The following is a 22110-nucleotide window of genomic DNA, read 5'->3' on the forward strand; positions in this document are numbered from 1 at the left end:
TACCTATGGAGAACCAGCATCCTCCTCTGTGCTTTCTCTTGAAGTCGGAGGATAATTAGAGAATAAAAAGAAGGGCCACAAAGGGCCAGCCCCAGTTCCTCTTGGTCCAGGCAGGACTCCCTCCAGCCATCAAACCCACTCCCAGCCCACAGGGTCGAAACCCGAGGACTGAGGATTCCTAAAGGTGTGGGCCGGTCAAAGTTACTGCATTCATTCTTGCAACCTGAGTCTGGGCACCTCAGGGCCCTCCGCCTCTGCACCCCAGGAGCGAAGACACCACCTGGCAGGGCGATCCCGCGCCGGGTTACTTCCCCGGAGCCCTCAAGCTCCAGCTCCACTAACGCCCGGTCGCTCATCGTCGCGGCGACGTGCCCCTGACCGCGCCCGCGGTGCCACCCCTCCTGGCTCGGAGTGCAGGTCCGCGAGTCGCAGGTGACCAGCGTCGCACTCCGGCCGGACCCTTGACGCCCCCTCTGCAGCTCCCTGACCGCGCAGCTCGTGCTCTCAGAAAACCCCGCCCCAGCCCGGACGCACGATCCTACCCATGGTGACGGCTCCAAGGGCTTCCTGCGACTGCCAAGCGAGGAATCTAGGACGGAAGACCTTTTTTCAAGGTGTTGCTCTTTTGACTTTATTTCCAGGCCCTGCCCAGCCACCTGCATGGCTGAAGGTGTGCGGGCGGGGCGGCCAGACTCCACCCAGGAAGCAGAGGTTAGCGCTCCTTCAGCCTCGGCAGAGGGACACAGGTCCCGTGCCCAGCCCTGGGCCGTCTCTAATCCGCCCCAGGTCCTTGGGGGAGGGCGAGGGGCAGGGCCACAGGTGGCAGCGGGAGGCCTGAGCTAGGGGCACCCGAACGTGAGTGCCCATCTGAGTCACCTGGAGGGCTTATTAAAACGCGGGTTCCAGGCCTCAACTCTATTTGCTGACTTGGTAGGTTGAGGGGGTGGGCCCCATAATTTGCATTTCTGACAAGTTCCAATGTGATTTTGCTGCTGCTCCTCAGGACTCCACTTTGCAAACCACTGCACTGAGAAAACACACTTCTGCAGGAGGAAGCAAAGTGGATAGAGCATTGATCAGTTTCACAGAGGTGCCAGCCTGCACCTATGTGTAGCTTCACCTGGAGTGTGAACCTACAGAAAGCATTTCTGGAGGATTCTACCTATTCTTTTGAGGCAGGATAGTAAGAAGCTAGGAAAATTCCTTGGCAAGTGGAATGGGGAAACTGAGGCAGGTAGATGAACAAACTGGCTGAACAATTTACAGCCAGATATAGAAGACCACCAGGGTAGAAAGTCCTTGGTGCCTGTGAACTGACAAAACTGGTGCTGCCTGGCCCCCAAGGAATCCTTTCCTCCCTTGGCATCTTTCTGGCCTTGTGGTTTAGACCCCTAACCTTTTCTCCTAGAGATAACATCTAGGCCTCAGTTGTATTTCAGCTCTAAGCCCAGAAAAACAGCAAAACCAGGCAGGTGTTGCCAGGAGCAGCTGAAATGACTAATAACCCCCTTCCCTGGTGCTGACCAATCAGTGGAAACCATGACACTAAAAAGGCACACCTGGAAGAGCTGATGAATATTCTGTTGTGATCCTCCCCTAAGACCACCCCTAAACTCCTGGACTTTAAAATCGTCAAGCCAAAAAACCCAGGACTCTTCCTCTGGGTAACATTTCTTTAGAGCAATGTGCCGCAGCAGCTCATTCTGGGCTAACCCCTTGAACCTGTCTCCAAGGCCCCCTTTCCTCTGACTCTCCAGTGAGCTGACAGCAGCCCAACCTTGCTTCCCATCATGTTCCTAGAGAGCTAAAGCAGTTCTGCCTAGTCTCCTGTTGCCTCTTCTGTCAGAGACCTTTCCTTGTTTCCCCATTCCCAGCTTTAATAAATACACTCACAAAATCACCTGGACTCAGTCTGAGCTGGTACCCTTTTTGATAACACTTTCATTAAAAATAACAAAAACAAAAATAATAATGATATAATGATTAAATTAACTCCAGATTATTTTTCTGTTTCCTTGTCTGACTTGAGAGATGTGTGCTCTGCAAACAGTGAGAGGAAAATTTAAAATGGAAATAAAGGTGAGTTTCTATTGCCTTCAGAAAATCATGGTAAAATATTCATAACATAAAAATTACCATCTTAACCATATAAGTGTATACTAAGTTCCATGAAGCACATTTACATTGTTGTGCAAATACCACCATTCATTTCCAAAACTTTTTCATCTTTTCAGGCAAACTCTATTCAACACTACCTATTAAACACCAACTCTCTACTCCCCCTTTCCTAGCCATTGGCTGTCACTCTTTTACTTTCTGTCTATGAATTTGACTACTCTAGGTATCCCATATAGCTGGAATCAAACGTATTTGTCTTTTTGTGTCTGGCTTCTTTCATTTAGCATAATGTGTTCAAGGTCCAACCATGTTGTAGCATGTGTCAGAATTTCCTTTTTTTTTTTTTTTTTAATGGAATGGTATTCCATTGCACACACATACCACACTTTGTATGTATCCATCCCTCTGTCCCTATTAACTTTTGTCTTAGCAGTTCCTCCAGCTTGACTGGAAGATTGCAGTAGGAGAGAAACCCTACTCTTTCTCCAAAGGCAGCTCTTCTTCAAAGGTGCCTGGACCCACCCTTTTCAGGCTTCTTCATTGTGCATGAGGAGGAGAAGCCTCTTTATGCAGTGGCTTAATTGATACGCACAGGGCAGCAGCTGATGTTACCAAAAGGCATGGAGCTATAAGTAGAAAGACTGCATCAAATAGAAACATGCAGCATTCACTGAAGGAAATATAACTTGCTTTTGAAGGATTAGAAGCATACTTCATAGTTGTGCTGCCATCAGATAAGCCAGGGGTAGAAAGGAAAAGCTTGTTATAGTTTCTTTTGATTAAAGTTTTCTCTGCAAGGTGGTATTTCTGTTGATGAGCTCATGAAGCTCAGAATCCTGGGTACTCATATAAGGCCATGTTAACCTAAAAATAAAAGGCCTTTCAAAGTGAGAGACAACAAGCATTTATTTGAGATCAAAGAATAGCTATGGGGAAGCACTGATGCAGGCAGAACCTCAAATAATATTCCAATTAGGGGACAAAGGCAATGGGTATTTGAAAAAGGTAAGGAAGGTAATTCTATCAGTGCAGATGAGCTAACATAGCAATGCTAATTCCAAACCATTTCCAGTGGGCAAAATAACTGCTTTCTTGGTATCTTTGCAAACAGCCCCTTGAGGCACAATGTTGCTTTAGGCCCAGTCCGAAGGTTATATTACCCTGTTTAGACATTCCAAAGGTTTGAGGCATGAGATGCTCGAGGTAGTTCCTCTGGAATGGCTGCTCCAGCTCCATTTTAAAGTGGCTCTGTTTATATTATTATTATTATTATTATTATTATTATTATTATTATTTTACAGCCAGTGACTCTCAAAGTAGTATCTGAAAGGATCAAGTCATTGCCATTTTCTATGGTGGCACCATTTGCTGAACAGACCTATGACTTTGTTAAACATGACTGCCATTTTACTCTTCTAAGCTTATGTCCCTAGGACTGGAAGTCACTGGAAAGCAAAAGCAGAATATGACTAAGTGACTAACTGGCTCCCTACAGCCACAGGCAAATGATAACATTGGGACAAAATTCAGACCCCAGCAGCCAAGGGGCCTCACAACAGCACCCCTCTTTTATAATCCAATTATAATCCATTTAAAACTCAAAGCCCCCACCCCTCAATGCTGGTGTATCTCTCCACATCATGCCCCTCTCCTTTCTTGGAGAGTGAATAAAATCTTTACTCTCTACCCTTTTTTTCTCTTTGTGAATTCTTTCACAGCCTGTGTCACCAACCACCCTAACAGGGTCCCCAGATCAGTAGCATCTTATTACCTGGGAACTTGTGACAAAAGAAATTCTCAGGCCCCATCCCAGATAGACTGAATCAGAAACTCTTTACTGAGATGCAGCTCACTTTTCAGTACTCATGGGGCAAATGATATTTCTTCCACGTGATTATTTAAATCTAGCTATTATTTATTTATCACCTCCAAGGGCAAAGTGCAAACAGCCCTACACTCACAGAGCTTATGTTCTTTGTTATCTTTTAAGCATGATAAGAAGAGAATAGTTATTTGAGATGGAGAAGCAAAAATAAAGACAAATACTGAAAGGGTAGAGAGACAGTGCTCTTCCAGAAGAGGCTGTAGGGGGATCCTTGCCTACCTCTTCCATCTTCTGGTGGCTCTAGGCATCCTGGGCTCATGGCAGTATTAATGGGGGACTCAAAAGTTGGAAATTTTTTGTTTTAGGAAATAGTTTGATAAGGCTAAGTAATAAATGCATGTGAAAAAGCTGTTGTTTCAGGTGCTGCAGCCACAGCCCAACCTGACCCCAGGAAATCAGTAATTGATCTTTGTGCTCCACAAGAGACAGACGACAGCCCTGGAGCACAGCTGTAGAAAACTGACTTTGTGTTCCAGGGAGAGAAGACCTCCTAGGGCGGGAATGCCGCAGTGTTTTTATTTTTCCCCTAATTTTCCCTGAATTCCAACCCCCTCACCACACTTTGTTCTCTGTTATAAAAAGGCCTACTTTAAAGAAAAGGTAGGATGGTCCATTAGGGTACAAACCCACTGTCCTCTCAGATTTGCCAGCCACCTGAATGAAGCACACATAAAGATTCAATTGCTGTCTCTGCTTATTGGGTCTGATAGGTGACAGGCAGCCCAAACGCTAGCTTTTCCCATTTCAGTATCCCTCCAATCTGTCTCAGTCTTCACTTCCCCTTTTCCTCTGTGTCTCCTAAGGGCACTCTTCATTAAATTTAGGGCCCAACCTAATCTAGGCAGATCTCATCTCAAGATCCTTAATTCTTTCTTTTTCCAAATAAGGGCATATTTACAGGCTCCAGATGAATTTACTTATCTGGGGCAGTGGTGGAGGGGGGCATTGGACCCACTACACATCCCCAAAGTGCCCCACCTGTGGAACTGAAATGTGCAAAACTGGCAGGCTGGTTCTGGATATATAGAACTGCTTCTTGGCCTCAGAGGATTGTCCTCATGAAAACTCCTGAGGGAGAAGTGAATGTTAGTGGTAGCAATAAGATCAGCACAAAATGGTTGCATTAAAAGTCTTTTAAACCCAGGCCTTTCATAATCTCTTTTACTGAAGCAATGGTACAGAGGTTTCATAGGGTTTATTTCAGTGAGAATGCTAACTGGGAAGGTGGCTTGTGAACTTTTTGGAGTAATAGAGTATCATTTTTCCTAGCTCTGTCCTTCAGATTTCTTGACTGTAAAGACTTTTTAATTTGGTCTCAGAGGAAAATTGAGTAGAAGCCTTTTTTTAATAAAGCAACTAGAATCACAGCAGAGATGCTGATGGTTAATGGGAGAACTTTAGAAATAAACAAGCAAAAAAGTGGGTCCCACTGCTATGTATTTGAAAAGAGTGAGAGATTCTGTGAAATGGCCTGGGATGGGGAAAGGAAGAATTTGAGATCCGAAGACATACTAAAGGCCATTTGGAAAACAGGTTCCAGGAGAAGAAAATCAGCAACCAGCTCAAACTGATTCAGATACTTGTCTGGTTTTGCAACCCATGCCATTTCTGCCAGATCCCAGTGCCTTGCACATGGCTGCTAAGAACTATTTGGCAGAAGCTCCTTCTTGGGCAATGTGGGGAGAACATACAAATATATAAGAAGATTTTCTTTTCCTTAACACACGTCTCTTTAGAACATTCCAAAATTACTTTGGCTATATTTATATCTGACCAAACTCTTTCTTAAAGCTAGGATATGACTGAATCACAGTTCAGGGTGCAGTGCTTTGGCTGTGAAGGCACAACTTGGAGAAGGGGTGGGGCGGAATGTGGGAACACATGCTTTCAGCAACATACTAGTGTAGACTTGGGAGGTGGACTCATAATGTTCATTATATTAATTAGAAAGAAAAGCCAACGACAACAACACACAGTGTTTCTAAGCATCTTCCATTGGTCAGAGAGAGGGACACTCCCCTGATTTCAGGAGCCTGATTTCGAGAGAGTTGCTGGCTCAATAACATCATCTTGTGTGTCCTTAGGCAAGTCACCTTCCTTCACTGGGTTTCATTTTCCTCTCTTGTCAAAGAGAGATCTGGCCTCTAAAACTGGGCTTACTTTCTTCACAAAGGTTCCAAAGTAGAAGCTGACTGTGGTATTAGGTTTATTCTGGGGAAGAGGGAATATCGTCACTGTTGGAAGGTAATTGTTTAAGATCTAAATCATTATCACAAATGCTCATGTTGTCTTGTCCTTGTCTGTACCAGCTGTAAGTACAGGGTCTGGCACTTAGTAAAATGCTTAGCAAATATTTATGTATAACTGACAGATTCATTCTTATATTAATGTGGCTCAGTTTCTTACACATATATTTAATATCCATATTAAATATATGTCTAGTTTATAAGATGTACCCATCCTTTTTTAAAAGTATATTTTATTGATTATGCTATTACAGCTGTCCCATTTTTTTCTTCCCCTTTATTCTCTTCTGCCCTGCACCCCTCCTCCCACCAGCATTCCCTCCCCTTAATTCATGTCCATTGGCCATACATATAAATTCTTTGGCTTCTCCATTTCCTATGCTATCCTTAACTTCTCCCTGTCTATTTTGTACCTACAATTTATGCTTCTTATTCCCTGTTCCTTTTCCCCCATTCTCTCCCCTCAGCCTCCCCACTGATAACCTGCCATGTGATCTCCATTTCTGTGATTCTGTTCCTGTTCTAGTTGTTTGCTTTGTTTGTTTGTTTGTTTTTGTTCAGTTATTGATAGTTGTGAGTTTGTTGTCATTTTACTGTTTATAGTTTTGATTTTCTTCTTTTTCTTAGTCAAGTCCCTTTAACATTTCATATAATAAGGGCTTGGTGATGGTGAACTTTTTTAATTTTACCTTATCTGGGAAACACTTTATCTGCCCTTCAATTCTAAGTGATAGATTTGCTGGATAGAGTAATCTTGGATGTAGCTCCTTGCCTTTCATGACTTTGAACACTTTCCAGCACCTTCTGCTTGTAAGATTTCTTCTGAGAAATCAGCTCATAGTCTTATAGGAACTCCTTTGTAGGTAACTGTCTCCTTGTCTCTTGCTGCTTTTAAGATTCTCTCCTTATCTTTAATCTTGGGTAATGTAATTATGATGTGCCTTGGTGTGTGCTTCCTTGGATCCAACTTCTTTGGGACTCTCTGAGCTTCCTGGACTTTCCAGAAGTCTATTATTTCCTTGGCCAGATTGGGGAAGTTCTCCTTCATTATTTTTTCAAATAAGTTTTCAATTTCTTGCTCTTTCTCTTCTCCTTTTGGCCCCCCTATGATTCAGATGTTGGGACATTTAAAGTTTCCTGGAGGTTTCTAAGCCTCTCCTCATTTTTTTGAATTCTTGTTTCTTCATTTTGTTCTGGTTAAATGTTTATCTCTTCCTTCTGCTCCATATTGTTGATTTGAGTCCCAGTTTCCTTCCCGTCACTGTTGATTCCCTGTATATTCTCCTTTATATCACTTTGCATAGCCTTCACTTTCTCCTCTATTTTGCAACCATATTCAAGCATTTCTGTGAGCATCCTGATTACCAGTGTTTTGAACTCTTTATATGATAGGTTGTCTATCTCCTCATCATTTAGTTCTATTTCAGGAGTTTTTATCTGTTTTTTCATTTGGGCCATATTTCTTTGTCTCAGCACACCTATTATGTTGTAAGGGGCAGAGCCTTATGTATTTGCCAGGGTGGGGCAGCTCACTTAGCTATGTTGTGATATTGTGTTTGGAGGAGGGATCCAAAAGGGAACTATGCTGCTTGCTTGGCTCTGGCCCTGCTTTCAGTCACTTCCCCTGCTATCTACAAGATAATTGGGCCCTTCTGGTGCTGATTCCCAGGTGGATGTGTTTGTGTACATTCCTAGACCCTGTGGGTCTCTCCAACGAACTTTCTTATGAGGCTGGGGGCTTCTCATACTGCCACAACCCTCACAAGTTTTACAGCCAATGGTTTTGGGGCTTTCTTTTCTTGTGCTGGAATCCTGGGTTGCAACATTGGTCTCGCTCCCCAGTTGTTCTTCCTAGTTTATCATCACGCAAATGTGAGACCGCCTGCCTGATTTGCCAGCTGCCACCTTGCCTGCTCGGTCCTCCAGCTGCTGCCTTGCCTTGCATCCTCTCTGCCCTGTTTGCCTGCCTCCGCCCCTTCTACTAGTCTGGATGAATGTTTCTTCTTTAACTCTTTGGTTGTCAGACTTCCATACAGTTCAATTTCCTGGCAGTTTTGGTTGTTTTTTGCTTTTAAAGCTGTTGTCCTTCTTTTGGTTGTGTGAGGAGGAACAGTGTATCTACTTTGCCTCCATCTTGGCTGGAAGTCACAGATGTACCCATTCTAACTAAAAAATTGTTTTCTTTCATAAAAACCTTTCACATTGAACTTCAATAACCATAAAATCAGCAGTCCATGGTATTTGGTGGAGTTGGAGTGGGGATGGTTCACAGGACCCTGGGTTAGATGCCACCTGGATTTCTGAGATTCTCTGGAATACTGGGGTCCTGGTGGGGAGAAGATGGGTATTAGGATCCAGCATCTCTGGGTTGACTGAGCTCCAGTGAGAATTAAATTGACTGTGAATTCTTCAAAATGGTGTATGGAGAGATTTCGGTCTCTGTGGTCATGTTACTCTTTTTGCCTTGTAACAGCTTTATTGAGATATAATTCTCATACTGTACAATTCACTCATTTAAAGTGTACAATTAAACAGTTTTCAAAGTTGGAAAGCCATGACCACAATCAATTTTAGAACATTTTCATCATCTTTGTAAAGAATACCTACATCCATCAACAGCCATTCTCTCCTCCCACATTCCTAGGCAACTGCCCTTGCTCTTTGTTTCTATAGTTTGCCTATTCTGGACATTTCATGTAAATGGAATCATATGATATGTGGTCCTTTGTGGCTGGCTTCTTTCACTTAGCATAATGTCCTCAAGGTTCGTCTGTGTTTTGGTATGCGTAAGAATATTCTGCCCTTTTATCGTTTCATTGTTTGGATATACTAACCTTTCTACTAAATAATGTTTCATTGTATGGATATATAACCTTTTTCAATCCAGTCACCATCTGACGGACATCTGGGTTCTGTGCACTTTTGTGTAATTATGAGGGTTTTTTTTGTTGATATGAAAATTTATGCATAACATTTTTCTGTGAATATATGTTTTCATTTCTTTTTTGTATATACCTCAGAGTAAAATTGCTGGGTTATATGGTAAGTCTATATTCAGTCATTTGGGGAATTACCAGACTGTTTTCCAAACAATTATAGTAGTATACAACCCTATCAGCAGTGTATGAAGATTCTAAGTTCTCCACATCCTCACCAACACTTGTTATTACTTTTTGATTATAGTCATCCTAGGGGGCATAAAGTGATGTGATTTATTTTACTATTTTAACATATCTTTACATATGGTTTAATATATTTACATAATATTTAAACATACTTAATATATTTTAGTATTATTGGAAGCATTTAAAATATTTCTTCAACCTGCTTTCCTTAGAGCAAAGCAGGCACTGAAACAAGAAAAGTTGGCGTTTGTGCTACCTGTTACTGTCAGAACCAGTAAGTAGAGACAAGGATTGAATCTTTATGGGTGCTTTATTCAGATGCTGGAGATCTGAGAATATGGTGGGTTATGTGCCCTCAAAACCTATTTTAAACATCTCATTTCAAACTAATATTTTTATAAGGAGAAGAAAGGGTAGGTGAGGGGTTTGAAAAAAAAGACTAATTGGATAAAAGCTGTGCTCTGGCAATTTTCCTGGAACTTTTTTATCTGTTGATCAACAATTCTTTATTTGAGTCAGGGAAGTTCCCTCCCTGGAACACAATGGCTCAGCTACCATCTCCATCACTTGCAGACCCCCTGGGGCACAAGACTTCCTAGAGTCACATAAGTTGTGCATTCCAGTTCTTTGAATAACAACTTTCCACATGCATTAATCACTTAAGCCTATCAACAATGGCTGAAGCTAAAATCTTTAACTCTTGAGTTCCCCTATTAGCACCTCCAACATCCCCAAGCTGTAATGAGAGTGGTCATTGGTGTTGGCAGAGTTACTTCTAGGTTATGTCCTTACTAGGTAGGTGGGAAGATGGTTAGGGGAGTGGAAGGTGCCAGGAGAGGGTGGTCATGAGGGGTGGAGAATCAGCATCCCAGATTCACAGATAAGGAAAGATAAATAACAGATATATCATTATACTTTGAACAAAACGTTTATTTTAGGATAACCTATGAAATGTTGATTCCCCATGAATAGTTTGCTCCTTCTGAATTATTTCCTTTCATAAATGTCTCCTGTCCCTTAGCCATCAAAGTCTTCATGTTCTCTTTCTCCATCAAAATCTACTCTCAAGAAGGAATCTGGTAACTTACCCATACTATGAAATAAATGCCTGAAAACTCAAAATGTTACTTTATTTTGAATATCTTCATTTTAACAGGGGGGTGGGAAACTATCTATTTAAATGAAACAAAGGAAACTCTAGCTGTGAAACCAAGATTAGGGAAGATGTTTTAGAAGCAACTTTCTTCCCAGCATTTAGATAATTATACCACATGGGTCACCTCCTACACGTAAGTCTGGCTTGCGTTGTGGCACTGGGTGGAGTGGCTGTGGTGTAGACCAAGTCACAGTTTCTCCTTGGCTTCTTCTTTCATCCTTAACAACATGGCCTGGTTGGCCAGCCACAGAGTGGGAAGTTATGGGAATTAGGGACGGACATAGCCTGGGGAGATGTATAACTCAAATCTGGTGCCCTCAGCGAGACCAGCAAAGAGAGAAAATGTAGGGGAGGGACTGATGTAGGGTGCTGAATAATCTAATCTCTGCCTTCACCTACAATGCAAAAAAATAGAACAATGACAATAACAAACTGAAATTATTTTTGATATAAAAACATCACTTTTTTGGAAAATAAAGTCCTTCAAATAATTCTTGACCTCATCGTTGTGAGACCAGATAATATAAGTAACAAATAAGGTTTATCTTCCTTAGGCACTTGGAAGAAACTAAAAAGAGGTCCATATGATAGCAATACAAGGAATTTATATATGTATATAATATTTATATATATTATATATTTATATATATATATAATATAGTCCATCTAGATCAGCAGTACATGCTGGTAGCTTTTCATTATCTGGAATGTCACTGCTTCAGAAAGTGTTAGAAAAGTGTATTTTGGAAAAACTTCTTCCAAATATTAATCCCTGGGACAATCAAAAATAAAAAAGAAATCAGATATCTTTTTAATTTCCTGTGTGCTCTTTTTACTGCTTTTTCCTCTAAAAAAATAAAATAAAACCATTAGTAGTTGTTTTCAGAAATTATCTCAAACTGCTAGGTATAAAAATGGTCATGTCTCATGCATATTCGTTTATGTGCCAATAATATTATAACTTATTTATCATTTGATATAAGAAATACAGACCTAAATGCCCCATTTATTCTCTTTGTGTTTAATTACACAAAGTCTTAATTTTTCAAAGTGTATCTATCTAATAACCTGCTCTAGTCAGCTACTGTGAATTTGAAAAAATATAAGCGATAGAATCTGGGAAATTTACTGTGAATACATAAATACTTTTGGCATCTGGTTTACTCATATACAATTATTCAATTTTATATTCTAGAATTAATAAAGATATATCCTCTCTCCAAATGCCATGGATGGCACAGATTTAAAAAATTCGAGTATTTTTATAACATGTCACTTAATTAATCTTTCAAATTGAAAGTGAAATATAAATATCACTCAAATATACATTACTGGCAAATAAGAAAAGGATAAGTAATTTCTTGAGGCAGTGTATTAGTTTCCTATTGCTGCTGTAAGAAATTACCAGAAACTTAGTGGCTTAAAACAACATGAATTTATTATAGTTCTGTAGGTCAGAAGTCCAAATGGGTCTTATGGGGCTAAAAGTGTTATGTTGGTATGGGGGTTCGGAATGAGCCTCCCATGCCTTTGTTGTATGTGGATTGTTTTAACCTAAGGCAAATTTAGCCACTTCGGGCAACTTCAGCTAGAGTAACTTCTGCCCCCCTTTACTACCTAGAAGAACTTAAATTAGGGGTCTTTCCCATAATAAGAAATTATCAGAGATAACCTCTTTTGACTTATATGTAGAAAAGAGCAAACTTCTATTCTGCTCTTCTTATCATGCTGCAATGACTCTTTGAAGCCTTCAAGGCAACTTATCTTGCCCCTAGTTCAGAATGGCTTATAATCTGCCTTTCTCTCTCTGAACCTCTTCTGCATATGGGGTCTCTCACTCTTTCATGTATGCGGGATTCCCATACATATTTATGTATGAAATTTGGTTACCGTATTTTGCCATGTATAATAAACACCCACGTTTCTGTGTGTGCTATGCACAGGATTATTATGTCCATTTTTATACCCATGGTATATAAGCATCATACCCATGTATAATGCATACCCATGTATAATGCATTATTTTTACCTCAAAAATTTGGGCAAAAAAGTGCACATTACACACAACAAAACACAATATTTTTCTATTGTTAATCTATTTCATGTCTATTTGATTATTAGACCAGCCAGAAGAACCTAGAGGGCAGAGGGAAGTTTCTTCCTCCCCAATTAGCAAAGCTGAGTTCCTTCTTGAGGATCTAGGGTAGAATCTATTTCCCTGTCTTTTTCAGCTTCTAAGAATGTCTGCATTCTTTGCTATGTGGCCCTCTCATTCATCTTCAAAACCTGCAGTGTAGCACCTTCAAATCTCTCTCTCTCTGATACCTGCTTGCCTGGTCACATCTCCTTCTCTGACTCTGACTCTCCTGCCTCTCCCTTTTAAGGAACCTTGTGATTACACTTGGCTAACCTGGATAATCCAGGATAATCTTCCCATGCCAAGATCTTTAATTTAATCTTATCTGTAAAGTCCTTTTTTCCTTTTAAGGTAGCATATTTACTCAGTTTCTGGGCGTTTGCACATGGACATCTTTGTGCAGACAGAGGGCATTTTGTTGTCCACCACAAGCAGTAATAAGACAAGAATATTGGTTTCTACCATGGTGACTGATCATTTCTTAATATCGGTGTAAAGACTGGGTGGAGGAGGGCAAAGGGGGAAAAATTCAGACAATTGTAATAGAATAAACATGATTTTAAAAATATAAATAAATAAAAAAATAATTTTAGATGGCAAGAGAAGCCTTCAGAAATAAAAAAGACATGATGATTATAATATGTATGTATTCTACTGCTTTGCAATTAAATGGCTATGTTAAAGATAAGATTTTAAAGATGCTGAGAACTGGGATAGGAGCTGTGCACAGTAACACAATGACAACTCTGAAATAAATCCATATGAAATCAATGAAAAAAAATAATTGGTTTAAGGTAGTAACATATTTAACCGAATACTGCTACTTTGTGACAGTGTTTTCTTAGAGGGAAACAGTATGGCACACATGATTTAAAAGCATATAAGAAGCAAGGAAAATAAGACCAGCAACACTGAAAGAAAAAGAAACCAACAGAGACAAGAAGGAAGGAGGGAGGGGTGGGCAGAGGAAAAGGAAGGGAAGGGGCTAGTCAAGGAACATATAGCAAGGACTCATGGACAAAGCCAAAGTGGGGAAGGATTGAGGAAGGGAAGGGGGAGAGCGGCAGGGGAAAGTGGTGGGAGGAAGGCGGAGACAAATGTACTTGGAAAAATAAATTAGTTAATTTAAAAAATTTTTTAAAAGGTATATTCGGATAACACCAGGTCTATTCCCCAAATTCACAATTAATGTATTGCAGAGGAGAGACTATTCCATGGCATGACTGCTGCCTGACCCTGCCTGACTGCTGCTGGGCCCTCATGCCAGGTCCAGCTAGATCCGGGCCAGAACAGAGGCTTCTCCTAAGTCCTCTCAGAGACTATCTGACCTCTCCCCTATGCCTTAGGTGTGCTGGTTCCTGGAAGAAGCCCTGGCCCTGGCAAAGTATGTAAAAGCATTTCCCCCGGATCTGGGGTGGCTTACAGCCCAGTGTCTCTGTCCATTCTGCCTGTCGCATGTAACCCGTTAGCTGCTGCCGCATGGTGCAGGCATATCCACATGGTCTTGCCACTGCCCAAGATGCACCTCTTTGTAAGTTTCCTTAAACTCTGATGTAACAAACTATGGAGTTGTCAGCTTCTTCCTCCAGCCTCTTGGTCCCAGGACATTTCCCATAATATGCATTAATAAAAGAAACAATAGAAAAAGCAAATGAATACTTAAAAAATCCTGAGCATTGATTGTCCTACATGTATAAAAGTCCTAAGTGTATATAAGCCATCAAATGTGAAGGACCAATGCACTTCATTATTTTCCTCATGTGATTATAAGGAGTACACATCTCATTAGGAAAGAAGTAAGGGTAAAACTGCAGAATAATTAAAAATTAGGGTATGTATGTTTTCAAGTTAGATCCTTTGTCATTATTGGAGTCATTACCTAGCCACCCTAAAAACACTTTGGAAATGTTAAGAAATTGATAACCAATAGAAATGAGCAACCAAAGGATACTGCATCTAGTCTCAAAATGTCTCTCCAGGATATTTATTACAAAAGGAAAACCAGTAACTTCACTGTGGAGAAATTCTACAGATACCACCTTGACCAGGTGTTCAAGGTCAATATTCACCAAGAAGAAGACGTGTCAACATATATACTCCCAATATGACACACTGAGATGGGCAGGCTATAACTTCTGTAGAATTATTGCCAAAAATGCATAACTGTATAATGAGAAAGCAACAGACAAACCCAAACTGATTGGCATCCTACACAATAACTCACCAGTATGCTTAAAAATTGGGAAGGCCATGAAAAACAAGAAAGACTGAGAAACCATCATAGATTAGAAGAAACTGAAGACCTATGAAGACTAAATGCAATGTGGAATACTGGAACAGAAGAAGGATGTTAGTGAAAAAAAATCAGCGAAATTCAAACAAAGTCTATAGTTTTAATTAAGAGTCTACCTTCATTGTTAATATTTTGGATTTGATCATTGTACCATGGTTATATTAGGTGTTAACGTTAGGAGAAATGGGGGCAATAATATATGGTAACTCTGTACTATTTTGGCAATTTTTCCATAAGTCTAAAATTATTTTACAATAAAAATATTTTGAAGACATGACATCTAAGTTTTATATTTTTTGATAGATTGTGGTAATTAAAAAATTTTTATTCAATAAAATGCAATAAATTATTTTTATTTTATATTGCATTGCCTCAGCATTATGGGAGATTTTTAAATTTTTCATCCTTAAATTTTTATTTAGCAAAAAATATTTTTAATTTCTTTCTTTATGGTTGAAATTAATCTTTATTTGCAGGACACTGTAAGATATGTTATTCCATACAGAAATAAGAAGCACATTGAGAGGAGAAGTTTCATACAGTATGTACAGTTTGGAGCTGTTCAAGTATAGTTTCATTGTAAAAAGTGCTGCAATAACAAGCCACATTAAAAAGAAGTTCTTAATAGAGAAACAGTACGACAAACTTATACCAAGCATAGTACACAACAAACAACATTTTATGCCTCAGATGTACAATCTAAAAGTTAAAGGTTCCAGGAGTGCCATCCTGAACTTGGAACGTAGTGCTGTCAAAGGTAGTTTCTGGCACAACATTTTGATCTTCCTCTTCCTCCAAAGAGAAACACTTCTCAACCAAGTTTAATGAAGCTTTGTATACAGATTCATTTTTATGGTTTTGTAGAGCTACAATTTTGTCCAAACCTCCACATTCTTTGATCATTATACTTTCTCAGTTTCACCTAGCTTCTCAGCAGCCTGGAAGATATTTGAAATGGCACCCAGAATAACCAGAATAATTTTGGTACCTTTCACCAAGATTATTAGCTAAGAGGTTACCAATGGTTCTATTGTGCCACAGTAAACAAGGTATTCAATCTGTTCAACTGTTCCACCATTTGTGTAGTTGGTCACAGCCCATACAGGTTCCTTTTGTGTCTTAAAGTCTGCATTAGAGAGAACAATGAGGAATGAGACTAATCCATGATTCATAACTTGCTGTTATCTGATCCTGGCAGCCAGCTATGATGTTTAACATTGTCCATATAGCTTCCTTCTGAATATTAGTCTTAGAGTTAATTGGCAGACTGGGAAAGACAGCAAGTGCTCCTGCATCTATTACAACCTGAGTCTGCTCATCTGTCCCAGTGACAATATTTCCTTTGGCTCCTTAGTGCAGGAGTCACAGTTGGCAATTCAGTAGCTCCTAGGAGCTTCGCAAGTTGGGGCACAACTCCTGTTTTCACAACCATTTCAATCCTTTCATTTGGACCATCAGTAAGGTAGGAGATGGCCCAACAGCTATCTGTTAATACTTTTGCGTCATCATGCTGCAGGAGATGAACTAAGTAGGAAGTATCAGCTAAACAGCATTTAACAGAGGTGCAGGACTCTCATTGCGACAAAGATTTGAAAGTGTACAGGTGAGATTATGTAAATAATCACACGCTAAAGATGGATATCAGGAACTGCAAGAAGAGCCAACAGTGGGTCAACTGCACTGTATTTAATAACCAAGTCATGGAAAACTGAACGACCACCTGCGATGTTTCCTGGAGCCCATACTGCTTGTTTAGTGATGTGAGCATGGGGAGATGCCAACAGAGAAATGAATACTAGGATAGCACTTTCATCTGCTAAAGTCTTATTTTGTTCCAGTGTCCCAGGAGCAATGTTAGTGAGGGCCCAGGCAAATTCAAACTGAATGGGACTACAATCAGTTCTGCCCAAGAAGAAAACAAATTTTGGAATCAAACCAGCCTGGATTATGTTGGCTATGGCTAGCTGTTTTTCCCTAGAAAGCAGTTTCCTTGCAGCCTGAGTAACTTGGAGCTGGCTTTCCAAATTTTTGCTATTTATGCCTTTGGCAATGTCCTCAACCAATTTATAGTGCCCTGGTTGTTGTAGTTTTTCTGCAGTGGAGAAGTAGCATCATCAGGAAATGAGCTTACATTTCTCCTTTTCAGCGTCTGTTCATCCTTCTTAGCTTTTCTCAGCTCCACATTAACTTCTATTTGGCAACACCTCATTTCTGTACTGTCTTTCCCCTTGTTCTTAATCTATTAAGGTGGGCAGCTGGTGAATTAGGATTCTTATTGGTGGACATGGTTATGAGACAAAGGGAGATAGCTCTCTGACCAGACTGAGCCTGACTTTGTACCTAGACAGCCAGCTCAGGCTTTTCACAGGAGACAGTGGGAAGTGGGCAGGCTGTAGTTCAGTTGCTTGGAAAACATCCAATACGGATTAGCATGAAGACTATTAAATATTTTTAATTTCTTTTAAAAAAGTTTTTATTCATTTTTATTTTCCTATTGCTCAAATACATTTGTCTCCATGTTCCTGCCACGACTTTCCCCAGCCCCACCCACCCCCACCTCCTACCCTCAGTCCTTCCTCACTTTGCTTTGTCCATGAGTCCTTTATACGTGTTCCTTGACCCTTCCCCTTCTTTTCCCTGCACCCCTCCTCCCTCGTCCCCTCTGGTTACTGTTGGTTTGTTTTTTCTCTCAATGTTGCTGGTTAAATTTTTCTTGCTTGTTAGTTTTGTTGATATAGGTGAGATCATATGGTATTTTTCTTTCACCACCTGGCTTATTTCGCTTAGCACGATGCGCTCCAGATCTATCCATGCTGTCGCAAGGGGTGGGAGTTCCTTCTTTCTTTCTGCTCTGTAGTAGTCCATTGTATAAATGTACCACAATTTTTTGATTCACTCATTTATGGATGGGCACTTAGGTTGCTTCAAATACTTAGCTGTTGTGTATTGTGCTGCTATGAACACTAGGGTGCTTAGGTTCTTTTGAATTGGTGTTTTGGGATTCTTAGGGTATAATCCCCGCGGTGGGATTGCTGGGTCAACAGGCAGTTCCATTTTTAGCTTTTCTACTTTTCCACAGTGGCTGCACCAGTCTGCATTCCCACCAACAGTGGACTAGGGTTCCCGTTTCTCCACAGCCTCGCCAGCACTTGCTGTTTGTTGATTTGTTTATGATGGCCATTCTGACCGGTGTGAAGTGGTATCTCATTGTGGTTTTAATTTGCATTTCTCTGATGGCTAGTGATGATGAACATCCTTTCATCTGTCTCTGGGCCCTGTGTATGTCCTCCTTGGAGAAGTGTCTGTTCAGGTCCTTTGCCCATTTTTAAATTGGGTTGTTTGTCTTCCTGGAGGGGAGTCATGTGAGTTCTTTACATATTTTGGAGATCAACCCTTGTCCAAGGTATCATTGTCAAATATATTTTCCCATATGGTATGTTCCCTTTTCATTTTGCGATGTTTTCTTCAGCCGCGCAGAGCTTCTTCTTTTGATGTAGTCCCATTTGTTTATTCTTTCCTTTATGTCCCTTGCTCTAGGGGACATATCGATGAAAATATTGCTGTGTGGAATATCTGAGAGTTTCCTGCCAATGTTCTCCTCTAGGACTTTTACGGTGTTGCGACTTATATTTAAGTCTTTTATCCATCTGGAGTTTATTTTTGTGTATGGTGTCCGCTGATGACCCAATTTCAATTTTTTGCATGTAGCCGTCCAGCTCTCCCAACACCATTTGTTGAAGAGGCTGCTATTACTCCATTTTATGCTTCTGCCCCCTTTGCCAAATATTAGTTGCCCATATAGACATGGGCTTATTTCTGGGCTTTCTATTCTGTTCCACTGGTCTATGGGTCTGTTCTTGTGCCAGTACCAGACTCTTTTGATTACACTGGCCTTGTAATATAGTTTGATGCCAGGTATTGTGATCCCTCCTACTTTGTTCTTCTTTCTCAAAACTGTCGCAGCTATTCGGGGTCATTTAGAGTTCTATATGAATTTTTGAAATGTTTGTTCTATATCTGTGAAATATGTCGCTGGTATTTTAATAGGGATATGTGTTGAATCTATAAATTGCTTTGGGTAGTATGGACATTTTGATGAAGTTAATTCTTCTAATCCATGAACACAGTATATGCTTCCATTTATTTGTGTCTTCCTTAATTTCTTTCTTGTGTCGTTTTTCTGAGTACAGGTCTTTTACCTCCTTGGTTAGGTTTATTTCTAGGTACTTTATTTTTCCTGTTGCTATAGCAAATGGGATTTTTTCCCCTGAGTTCTGATTCTGATATTTCATTGTTGGTGTCCAAAAATGCCTTTCATTTCTGAATATTGACTCTGTATCCTGCTGTTTTGCCAAATTCACTTATTAGGTCAAGTGGGTTTTTGGTGGAGTCTATAGGGTTTTCTATGTACACTATCAGGTGATCTGCACACAATGACAGTTTTACTTCCTCATTTTCAGTTTGGATGCCTTTTATCTCTTTTTCTTGTCTGATCTCTGTGGCTAGGACTTCCAATATTATGTTGAATAGAAGTGGTGAAAGTGGACATCCTTGCCTTGTTCCCGATCTTCGTGGGAAAGCTTTTAGTTTTTGCCCGTTGAGTATGATGTTGGCTATAGGTTTTTCATATATGGACTTTATTATGTTGAGGTATGCCCCCTCTACTCCCACTTAGCCGAGTGTTTGTATCATAAGTGAGTGCTGTACCTTATCGAATGCTTTTTCCACATCTATTAATATGATCATATGATTTTTGTGCTTCCTTTTGTTTATGTGATGTATTACGTTTATTGATTTGCGAATATTGAACCATCCTTGCATCCCTGGGATGAATCCCGCTTGGTCATGGTGCATGATCTTTTTAATGTATTGCTGGATGCGGTTTGCCAATATTTTGTTGAGGGTTTTGGCATCTAAGTTCAGCAGCGATATCGGCCTGTAGTTTTCTTTCTTTGTAGGGTCTTTATCTGGTTTAGGGATTAGGATGATGCTGGCCTCATAGAACGAGTTTGAAAGGCTTCCGTCTTCTTGGACTTTTTGGCATAGTCTGAGGAGGACAGGGGTTAGTTCCTCCTTAAATATTTTGTAAAATTCTCCTGTAAAATGGTCGGGTCCAGGCCATTTGTGTGGCGGGAGTTTCTTGATGACTGCTTCAGTTTCCCCAGCTGTTACTGATCTGTTCAAGCTTTCTGTTTCTTCCTCCTTCATTGTTGGAAGATTATACTTTTCTAGAAATTTGTCCATCTCATCAGGGTTTTCCAATTTCTTGGCATATAACTGTTCATAGTAGTTTCTTAGAATCTTTTGTATTTCTGTGGTATCAGTTGTTATTTCTCCTCTTTCATTTCTGATATTATTTATTTGGGTCCTCTCCCTTTTTTCCTTGATGAGTCCGCTTAAACGCTCGTCAATTTTGTTTATCTTCTCAAAGAACCAGCTCCTGGATTTATGGATCCCTTTGTATTGTTCTTTTCGTCTCTATGTCATTCAGTTCTGCTCTGATCTTGATTATTTCCTTCCTTCTACTCGCTCTGGGCTTGTTTGTTGTTGTTTCTCCAGTTGTTGTTGTTTTTTAAGATTTTATTTATTTATTTTTAGACAGAGAGGAAGGGAGGAGAAAGAGAGGGAGAGAAACATCAATGTGTGGTTGTCTTTCGCGCGCCCCCTACTGGGGACCTGGCCCTCAACCCAGGCCTGTGCCCTGTCTGGGAGTCGAACTGGTGACCTTTTGCTTCTCAGGCTGGCGCTCAGTCCACTGAGCCACACCAGCCATAGCTCACCTTCCATTTTAAGTGAGAGCCTTGCTGGGTAGAGCAGTCTTGTTGGCAGGCCTTTACTTTACGTTAATTGGAATATTTCTTGCCATTCCCTTCTGGCTTGTAGTGTTTCCTTTGATAGGTCAGCTGCTAGTCATATTGGGGCTCCCTTGTATGTTTCCACCTGTTTCTCCCATGCTGCCTTTAAGGTTCTCTCTCTGTTTTTGATATTTGCCATTTTAATTATGAAGTGTCTTGGAGTGGGCCTCATTGGGTTCCTCTTGAATGGGACCCTCTGTGCTTCCTGGACTTGTATGAATAAGGGAAATTTTCCATCATTACTTTTTCGAACAGGTTCACCATCCTTTCCTCCTCTTCTTCTCCTTCTGGCATCCCTATTATATGGATATTATTACGTTTCAGGTTGTCCTGCGTTTCCCTAAGCACCACTTCATTCTTTTTGAGTCTTTTTTCATTTTCTTGCTCTTTCTGGGAGCTTTTTCCTACCTTGTCCTCCAGCTCGCTGATTCAATTCTCTGCTTCCTCAAGCCTGCTTTTGATTCCTTCTACTGTGTTCTTCAATTCAGAAATTGTATCCTTCATTTCCTCTTCCCTCTTGTTGATCGTTTTTATGTCCCTTTTCATGCTGATATAGTTTGCAGTAAGTTCCTTGTAGTTTCCCTGTAGTTTTTGGTAATTCTCTCTGAGCTCACTGAGCTCATTGAGCTTCCTTAGAACCATTGTTTTGAACTCAGTATGTGATAGTTTACTTGCCTCTATTTCACTTAGTTCTCTTTCTGGGGATTCTTCCTTTCCCTTTGTTTGGAGGATGTTTCTTGGTCTTCCCATTATTTGTGAGATTCCTCTTTTTTGCCTCTGCTTCTTAACTTGATCTGTCTTGACTTCCTGACACTGTGGTGTGAACTTCTACAGTAGGAGACCTGTAAGATTTATTGGTACAATCTCCTTGATCTCCTGAACTTGCTGCTCTTTGGGTGCCTTTTATGTATTCTATATTGGCTCCCTGGAAATAATGGGGTTTTGCTTGTTGTTTGGTCATTCTTTGGTGGGTCCTACCATCGATCTGGTTGACTGAGGGCCACTCTGCCCTCCACATCCTGTGTGTTTTTGTGCAGTTGCTGCCAGAACAAAACCACACAGCACATGAGACTAACCCACATCTGCAAAAATAACTCCCCCCTGCAATCCCTTTATCAACAACACATGAACCAGTATTTATAAGGGTGTAAAGAGGTTAAGACTATTATAAGAAAAGAGAGACATGAACTATTAGTATAAAATAATGACTTAATATGCATAAACTTGATGGACCCAAAATGAATGTTAAAAAGCTATATAAAAAAGAAAGTATTGCAAATCATGGAGAAAACCAC

The 22110-nt window shown here is 40.4% G+C and overlaps 1 protein-coding gene and 1 pseudogene across 1 annotated transcript in view; both read right to left on the reverse strand.

Annotated features, from left to right (window-relative positions):
* SLC15A1 (solute carrier family 15 member 1) overlaps window positions 1-662 on the reverse strand; it is a 64554-nt gene extending 63892 nt beyond the window's left edge. The window contains exon 1 of the mRNA XM_054574319.1: window positions 4-662. Coding sequence (XP_054430294.1) covers window positions 4-662 — 659 coding nt within the window. The remainder of the gene's footprint in view (window positions 1-3) is intronic.
* Window positions 663-15659: 14997 nt separating this feature from the next.
* LOC129071152 (importin subunit alpha-1-like) lies at window positions 15660-17246 on the reverse strand (annotated as a pseudogene).
* Between the last annotated feature and the right edge of the window lie 4864 nt (window positions 17247-22110).

Source organism: Pteronotus mesoamericanus, unplaced genomic scaffold (genome assembly GCF_021234165.1).
Source record: "Pteronotus mesoamericanus isolate MK-2021 breed Mesoamerican mustached bat unplaced genomic scaffold, CSHL_Meso_final contig_26, whole genome shotgun sequence".
In the NCBI taxonomy this organism is placed as follows: domain Eukaryota; kingdom Metazoa; phylum Chordata; class Mammalia; order Chiroptera; family Mormoopidae; genus Pteronotus; species Pteronotus mesoamericanus.